The sequence below is a fragment of the Cucurbita maxima genome, unplaced genomic scaffold (assembly GCF_002738345.1).
Source record: "Cucurbita maxima cultivar Rimu unplaced genomic scaffold, Cmax_1.0 Cma_Scf00009, whole genome shotgun sequence".
Classification (NCBI taxonomy): Eukaryota; Viridiplantae; Streptophyta; class Magnoliopsida; order Cucurbitales; family Cucurbitaceae; genus Cucurbita; species Cucurbita maxima.
Window position 1 is genome coordinate 2,260,237 of NW_019272025.1, and position 8,881 is coordinate 2,269,117.

Here is an 8,881-nt window from a genome sequence, read left to right on the forward strand (position 1 = left end):
AAAAAAAAAAAAAAAAAAACAAATTATTTCAACATATAAAATTAATTAAGCTTCGAGAATAATATGCCAACGTTAATTAGATTTTTTAATATTTTTTTAAAATTCAACTCAACGAAAATAAATAAATAAATAAAAGGAATATAAACTAAATATCTAAAATAAGTTAAAATTAATTTAGTAATTGGATAATTATTAATTATATTTTTAGATCTAGCAATATTGGAAAATAGGAAAATAAATATAATATAATGATATATAATTGAATGAAATAATTAGATGAGATAAGTAAGGGAAGGACGGGGTTTGGGGCGCATCCAAACAGGGGACCAATCACACGGCTTTTAGGTTAACCCTGATTGCACAAAAACCGCGTCAGTTCGATTTGCAGCAAACCCTAAAACTAACCCTAGTTAAATTCGGCCTTCTATATAACCAACCCATTGGTTACTATCTCATCGTGCTCTTCTTTGGAGGTGTGGATTCGTGTTGGGTGCCCCTCTTTCTCTCAAAATTTTCGCTCTTTTCTTCTTCTTCTACCCCGATTTAGGGTTAGGGTTTTCAGTTTCGATCTAATGGCCTCCTCATCTGTTGAGTACCGTTGCTTTGTGGGTGGCCTAGCGTGGGCCACTGATAATCATGCCTTAGAGAAGGCTTTCTCTTCCTTTGGCGAGATCGTTGAAGCCAAGGTCCGTTTGTCGTCGAGATCCGGATTTGTCGATCCGAAATCTGATCTGTGACTCTGTGACTCTCATCTGTTTTGTGTTACTTTACTACTACTCTCTTGATATGTTACTTTTATTACTCTCCTTTGATCGGTACGTTCACCTTCATCCTCTATACAGAGACGAAGAACGATCGGTTTTATTTATTTATTTATTTTTTGTTCATATTTTTTAACTGCGAAATCGTTAATCGATGTTCTTCTGTGGCTGATCTTGATTTTCCTGTGATTTTTTCGTTCAGATCGTTAACGATCGTGAAACTGGAAGGTCGAGGGGATTTGGATTTGTGACGTTTGTCGAAGAGGACTCCATGAGAAGTGCTATTGAAGCGATGAATGGCCAGAATCTCGATGGACGTAGTATTACCGTTAATGAGGCTCAGCAAAGAGGCGGCGGTGGTGGTGGAGGTTACAACCGTGGTGGTGGTGGTGGTGGTGGTGGAGGTGGATACGGCGGGCGTCGTGAAGGAGGTGGCGGTGGATACAACCGCGGCGGTGGTGGATACGGTAGTGGTGGAGGTGGAGGTGGATACGGTGGAGGTGGTTATGGTGGAGGAAGAGACCGTGGTTACGGTGGTGGTGATGGTGGTTCCCGTTACAACCGGGGAGGCGGTGGCGGATCTGAAGGAGGCTGGAGAAATTAGGCGAAAATTTACAAATTAGCTTTTTGTTTTTCAAGTTCTGGTGTCGAAAAAAAAATCTTAGCAGCCTCTTTCATTATCAATTTGCGACTGTTTCTGTATTTCGTTTGGGTGCTCTCTTTTTTGACCGATTACCGATGGGTTTCGTTCTTTTTCCTCATTATCACTATGTTACGATGAAGAAAAAATTGACATCAAAAAATTTAGTATAGCTCTTCGTTCTCTCTGTTGATCTTCCTTGCCTAATCTCCTCTATGGCCAAGATTTATACTACCATTGATAATTTCAAAAAAAAAAAAAAATCTCAGCTATTATTGTTTTTCTTGAAAGCGCCAAGTAATAGTTGGCTATGTTTTGATCTGATGCGATTTGACAGCTGGACTGAAAATATCTTGGCGGAGTTGAGATGTTTTCATTTGTTAGGTTAAAATATTTTTCAATAATCGGTCTTTTGTATGGGGCCCACCTTGTCCATCTTGGGCTGCGTGATAATTGTTGGGCTTTGGTAACTTTTCACATGGGCCGGGCTTTGTCGGCCTGTTTTTTTACATGGTGTACATTAATTATTAATTACGCCTATTGCTTTTCGGGTAATTCTTTGCCTTGTTTGGTCATGGGTTTGTTAATATTGTTTTTGTTACACTTTTTCTATTATAATTTCCCCTGTTTTATTTTTATTTATTTTGATTTTTAAGTCCCTTTTCTTAATTATTTTTGTTCTTATATATTTTTTTAAAATTTATGAATTCTACAAATGAATATTCTTCCTACAAAATTAAAATATTATGGATAAAACATTTTTTATAACATTCCCATTTATAATTAGGGACAGATTTGTAATTTAACACCTCAGTTTATGGACTAAAATTAAATTATTGCTTTAGATTTGATAGATTAAATTAATATAACAATCAAATTATTACATTATTACTTGAATGAGAATTATTGATAACAGATTATGAAGTAATCAAAAGATAAGATTCAAAGATTTCTACCCCATCATAACTACGCATAGTTACCAAATGGGAAAAAGACTGCAACAAAAAATGGTCGACTTCGTTCGTTACTTGGTTGACGATCATTCACAGGGACAAAGAAATGAAAGGGTGCATTGGTCTGGTCGTGCCTGGACCGAACAATAAGCGATTTTGTCCTGAGAATGCTCAACTTATCACTAATATAATTCAAACCAACAGCTCTGCAGAAAGGAAATGACTGAAGCGTTTTCACATTACAGCAAGTCAATGATCATACCAGTGAAAGAAGACGAGAATCCCTGGGCCACGCCCACAAGCGTGATTCTTCTCGATTGGGGCGGTGCGATTCTTCTCCTCCATAAACTTCTCCATAAACTTCAAGATTCTCGTGTTTCTTCCAACCTGCATGGCTGCAATGAACACGAAAGCCATGTATAGCATCTTAACGATTGAATACGCATCCTTTCTATCAGCCTTTTGGGAACTAAACAAAAAAAAAAAAAATGCATGTTCACATTCACTCATGGGGACAGTCAAAGAGGATTGAATCTTTCTATGTAGTAGAACAGTCCTGAGGAATCGTTATCGATATTACTTTCATGTGAAAAAAGGTCGGAGTAGGGCGATACTTGATAAGGATTATGAGTGCACATATTATTCTCAAACAGATTCCACTCCTTGTGATGGAGGAGGTAATAATCAATCCATGATCAGTCCCAAGTTTGATCATTTATGCCCACTAGTAGCTTGGAGCCAGTATGGCATTGACGACATAAAAACTACGCTTTTAAGCAAATACCAATTGATTATCGAAACCAAGATTCCTTTCGGAGAAAACTATTACTTCTAACCGACCTATTACGTGTATTGATTGTTCCAAGAATATCACTTCATCTGTTTTCCCACTTTTGCAAACTGCAAACTTAATCTATCCATTTGGCTTAAGAACTCTAACATGATGATGAATCCCAACGAACTCTCACTTGCCGGCCATCACATAAGATCCCCCACATCGATTGGAGAGGGAAACGAGTGCCAGCGAGGATGTTGGACCTCAAAGGAGGGTGAATTGTGAGATCCCACATCAATTGGAGTGGGGAATGAGTGCTAGCAAAAACACTGGACCCAGAAGGGGGTGGATAGTGAGATCCCACACGGTTGGGGACAAAGCATTCTTTATAAGGGTATGGAAGCCTTCCCTAGCAGACGCGTTTTAAAAACCTTAAGGGAAAACCCAGAGAAAACAATATCGGCTAGTGGTGGGCTTGACTGTTACACATCTTCCCTTTTTACCTCCCAATATAATGAACTTACTAGTTCGAGAACACATCATGAGCCTAGGTCGAGAAATTAGTTCACGATGGATGGTTTATGTAACAGCCCAAACTCACCGCTAGCAGATATTGTCCTCTTTGAGCTTTCCCTTTCAGGCTTCCCTCAAGGTTTTTAAAACGAGTTTGCAAGGGAGAAGTTTCCACACCCTTATAAAGAATGCTCGCTCTTCTTCCCAACTAATATGGGATCTCACAATCCACCCCCCTTCAGGGCCCAGCGTCCTTGTTGGCACACTGCTTTATGTCCACCCCCCTTTGGGGCTCAACTTCCTCGCTAGCATAAGCCCACCGCTAGCAGATATTGTCCTCTTTGGGCTTCCCTTTCAGGCTTCCCTTCAAAGTTAGGGAGAGGTTTCCACACCCTTATAAAGAATGTTTCATTCTCCTCCTCAACCAACGTGGGATCTCACACATCCAAAGTTATCAGATACTTTGTTAGATTACGTTTTCATTCCCAAAACCTGCACATTTTGATCTACATCACAGGACGCTTTCTTAGAGCACGTGACACAACTCCCTACTTGGACCTTAAAACGAAGAAGCTAGCAAACTCTATTTCTATTTTCCTAAACAATCACTCTTATTGTGTCGAAAATGTAAAAACATTATACCACAGTGTAGATCATCACCAATCAGCACTTACGCAATAGAACTCGACCGCTCTTAATGAATTCTAAGTATTTAGACAGCATCAAAAGCAATACGGAAAAGAAAAGGCTAGCTAGCTGCTGTAAAAGATCCCGAGGCAATAACTTTATCGATGCTATATCATCTCGAAAAGTAACAAAAATGAGGTCCCCTAATCAAGTATCTTTCTTTTGTGACAAAAGAAAAGTAAGAGCAGACAAAAAAAAACTCAGCTGGGCCATCTCAATTCTTTGCATCTAGGACAACAAAGATTCTATATCACATTTAAGTTGAAAAGAATATAATGATATCAGTTGGAATATGATTATCAATATTTTGAAAGTTGGAGAGTAAGACATATAAAATGGGCCAACCAAAGCTCACCCATATCTTCTAGCTGGAGATCAGTAAAATATGTCACTTTTTATTCACATAAAAGTAACCAAATATAGCAAGGGAACATATAGCTGAGGACCATTATAAGCTAAGAACAAGTAGGTAAAGCATATGAACCAACCTTTGTGATTGTAATAACACCGTTCTCAAACTGTTGCTACAAAACAAAACAAACAGGTCATCAGGGATATGCTTGATATCAAGAAATAGTTCATCCTGGCTGTTTATACATTGAAGAACTGATACAGTTTCCAGCATAACCAAACGATTCTTATACTAAACACTTGTCGGTTTAGTATTGGTTCTTTCGTCTCGTTTACGGGTGTGCCAAACTAGAGGTCATTACAAATACACTGTAACGGCCTAAGCCCACTACTAGTAGATATTGTCCTCTTTGGGCTTTTCCTTTCAAGTTTTTCTTCAAGGTTTTTAAAACGTATATGCTAGGGAGAGGTTTCCATATTCTTATAAAGAATGCTTCGTTCTCCTCCCCAACTGATGTGGGATCTCACAACCCACCTCCATTTGGGATCCAGTGTCCTCGCTGACACTCGTTTCCTTCTTCAAATCGATGTGGGACCCCCCAATCCACCTCCCTTTGAGACCCAACATCCTTGCTGCCACACCACCTCTTGTCAACCCCCCTATACAAGGCTCAACCTCCTTGTTGGCACATCGCCCGATGTTTGACTCTGATACCATTTGTAATGGCCCAAGCCCACCGCTAGCAGATATTATCCTCTTTGGACTTTCCCTCAAGGTTTTTAAAACACGTCTACAGGGAGAGGTTTCCACACTCTTATAAAGAATGCTTCGTTCTCCTCTCCAACCGATGTGGGATCTCACATACACACAACAAAACTATGGCATGAATGACTTGATCTTAACATGTTCCATTACTAGCAAAGAATATCCAGAAAAGCATTTAGAAAACTCATGAGGTTCAACAAGCAATCAATATTCCTACCTTCTATATACAAACCATCAGTTAATTGTTTAAAGGGTACCAAGTTGAAATGAGGCTAGCTCTAACATGCTTGGACTTCACACTCCTGAGCTATGTGTTCCAATTCCTTTGTAAGTTATAATAAAGCCAAACAAATTCACTAAGAGAATTAAGATTCAAATCTCTAAAACAATGATGGAAACAGCATATCAATCCAACCAAGACAAGCAGGAAGAAAACACGTGAGGATTACTTGCTAAGATATCAATGGCTAAGAAACTCCCAACAAAGAGGAAATGGGAACCAAGCATTTCTCCATAGGAAGGAAAAGAAAAGAAAGGAACTCAAGAGACAAATCATTGTACGGACTCGTATGACCAGCTAGCTTTGCTTGGAAGGTTGTTCAGGATAAAGGACACATCAAAGGGTACCTGCAGAGCAAGAAGAACACAAAGGGATTTCATATGGCAGATAACTATGTAAAGCAATATGGGGAAGAGGGAAAATTCAGCAGAGATGAAAATTTGAAAAGAAAAGAAAAGGGGTTTTGCAGCAGAAGCACACACGTGAAAATTTTGTACAATCCATTGATTCTGGTCTGAATTTGGGCCCATGAAGAGCTACTAAGGAGGAGAATAAAACAGAAAAGGGGTAAAATCTGGAAGAAATCTTTAAGGGATGAAGAAATTGACCTCAAATATGAGATGGGTTTTGTTTTCCTTTTCGATTCTGTCATTCTTGCTTTCGTTTTCAGATGGCGTGCTTATCTTCTACACTTCCTTTTACACCCCATTTGAAAGAAACCCTTGAGCTGAGCCTCTGCTATCTGTGTGTTCTTGGTGTGGCGTTGGGGCAACTTTCTCGGGGCCTCGGCCGCCTGTGTGTTGTGGGTTTCTTCAATCATCTTCATTTTTGCCTTAACACGGATTGCTTATTGAAAACTTTGGGCATTTTGGGGCCTTTTTGTGGGATTTTGTGGTTAAAGATTTTGTTCTTTATTGCCATGTCTTTGTCAATATTTGGATTTTTCTTCTTCAGGAGAAATATTTCCTCTCATATTATTATAAAATTAATAATATTGTATTCAATACAATGAATCAACTGTCGATTAGATTGTGAATTCTATTCAAATTGTTCGGATCACCTATTTTGAGTTGGTTTAAAAGATTTTTACAAGCCAACCTCTCTCTTCTCTTACCTCTTCGACAATATTATGAAAATGTTGATTCATCTCTGATGTTGGTATTGAATCATAAACATGTGAGATTGATAGAAATGTATATATGTCGATGAAAATTTAATATCTACTTTTGAACAAACTCAACTTTGTTTCTCCATTGAATATATTATTTGAATGTCGTATGTAGTTATGAATAATAAAATTGGTCGTGTTACTTTTTTTTCATTTTTTATTTGTGAGAATCGATAATGGTGAGGCTTCTTTTCCATTTCGTTTTTGATTGAATGACAGATTTTGTTTTTATTTCGTCTCGATTTGAATTCTCACTGTTGTGGTTTGTGTTGATGTTCATGCAAGTGTAATTGTGGTACAATAGTGTGCATTATAAGCACATGCATCTTGTAAGATCCCACATCGGTTCACGAGGAGAATGAAACAGTTTTAGTAAAAACCTTGAGGGGAGCCCGAGAGGGAAAGCCCAAAAAGGATCATGTTTACTAGCGGTGTGCTTGAAATATTACACGTCTTCTCCATCATTAGACTTCACATGTGGTGGTCGTCATCGAATTTTGTCATCGTTAAGGTTTTGCATCATCTTGATTCATTGGGTCTAGGTCTAATTCAACGTAGTTTCTCTCAGCTGTTTTCAATGAAATCTCACACAAATACGAGTCTGTATTACACTAAACTTACTATTTTGAACCCGTTTCAAAGGTTAAAAGTTCGATAGAACGAAACCCGAAAATATCTTAGGGTTGTTTTGAGAGAGAAAGTAGAGAGAGAGAGAGAGAGAGCATAGTATTTGGCATTTGCTGCTGTGCATCTTTGTCTTCTCTCCCATTTCCAATTTGTGGTTGCTAGGTAGACAAATCATTCAAAATTCTGAGTCCTCTCTTCCCCTTTTATGCAACATTTCCTCTCCCAACTATCTCTCCGCCCCCACTTCTCTCTCTCTCCCATTCCCTTATATCTCTCCCCCTTTCTCTCTTCCACACCTTACTATCCATAATGGCTTCCATGTCCTCCTCTCACCACTCTTCCTCTTGGACTCCCAAGGAAAACAAAGCCTTTGAGAGAGCCTTGGCTGTCTTTGACAAGGACACCCCCGATCGCTGGCTCAATGTCGCCAAGGCCGTCGGCGGGGGCAAAACCCCCGACGAGGTCAAGACCCATTTCGACCTTCTCGTCGAGGATGTCAAACACATTGAATTTGGCCACGTACCATTCCCTAATTATTCCTCTACTGCTTCTGCCACCGGAACGTCCAATGCCAACATCAATGATCAAGAACAAAGGTATCTCTTCAAAACATACTCTTAACTACTCAACTATGTTATATGTATCCGTACAAATTTTTCTTTACTAGAAAATTTCAATTTCTAAGTTGCTATCAACTTATTTTTTGGTTTACTTTTGAGATTTTCCACATCTATTTCAATTATTTTGATATTTTTCATTTTGACAATTTTTTTCATAACTTAGCGTTCTTGAGGAACTCTTACTTTCTTATTTTTCCTTTTTTCTTTAAGTAAAAATATAATGTAATTAATTAAAAAAAAAGTCTATAAAGTTTATTTATTAGACATTTTAATCATATTTTTATAAGGAAAAATAGGGAAATTTGAAATTAAAATTTGCATTTTGAGGGAATTGGGTTTCCATAGAAAAAGAAAAGCATGCAAACCAATCATCACTCAATTGGTAAATGCAATGGTTCAGATTTTATGAATTTTAAATTTAAAAGTCACAACAATTTACGAGAGGCCCATAGTGAGCCACTCACGTGCCACTCACGTGCCTTCTCCACCACTAATTATTACCAATAATTGCGTTGTTAATATTATAATCTCTTAATTGGATTATCTAATCTTATACTAATTTATTGTTTAATGTTTTTTTTTTTTTTTTTACTACAAATATCAAAACGAGCCCATTACTCGAGAACTAGGGAGTTGTTTTAAAATATTATAAATAAATAAGTAAATCTCAATAATATTTTATTTCAATTTAATTGACCAATTTTCCCAAATTGTAAAAAAAAAAAAAAAAAAAAAAAAAT

At 37.8% G+C, this 8,881-nt stretch overlaps 3 protein-coding genes across 12 annotated transcripts in view; 2 read left to right on the forward strand and 1 right to left on the reverse strand.

The window, feature by feature from the left end:
• The first annotated feature begins 435 nt into the window (after positions 1-435).
• Positions 436-1,585, forward strand: LOC111484309 (glycine-rich RNA-binding protein-like). Its single transcript, XM_023130856.1, has 2 exons — positions 436-686; positions 964-1,585. Exons 1-2 carry the CDS (start codon positions 573-575, stop codon positions 1,363-1,365), a joined length of 516 nt encoding a protein of 171 aa, XP_022986624.1. The 5' UTR covers positions 436-572; the 3' UTR covers positions 1,366-1,585.
• Positions 1,586-2,264: 679 nt separating this feature from the next.
• The window catches only part of LOC111484317, a 17,727-nt gene continuing 11,110 nt past the window's right edge, over positions 2,265-8,881 (reverse strand). Inside the window, exons 1-5 of one of the 10 annotated variants that reach the window (XM_023130867.1) lie at positions 6,209-6,326; positions 6,012-6,073; positions 4,818-4,853; positions 2,616-2,749; positions 2,265-2,457 (exon numbers count right to left, since the gene is read on the reverse strand). In XM_023130867.1, coding sequence (XP_022986635.1) covers positions 2,441-2,457; positions 2,616-2,749; positions 4,818-4,853; positions 6,012-6,073; positions 6,209-6,256 — 297 coding nt within the window. In that variant the 5' untranslated portion in view covers positions 6,257-6,326 and the 3' untranslated portion in view covers positions 2,265-2,440. The other 9 variants (XR_002718475.1, XR_002718474.1, XR_002718472.1 and 6 more) reach the window with 9 other exon arrangements.
• LOC111484324 (protein RADIALIS-like 2) overlaps positions 7,616-8,881 on the forward strand; it is a 1,828-nt gene continuing 562 nt past the window's right edge. Inside the window, exon 1 of the mRNA XM_023130878.1 lies at positions 7,616-8,117. Coding sequence (XP_022986646.1) covers positions 7,831-8,117 — 287 coding nt within the window. The 5' untranslated portion in view covers positions 7,616-7,830. The remainder of the gene's footprint in view (positions 8,118-8,881) is intronic.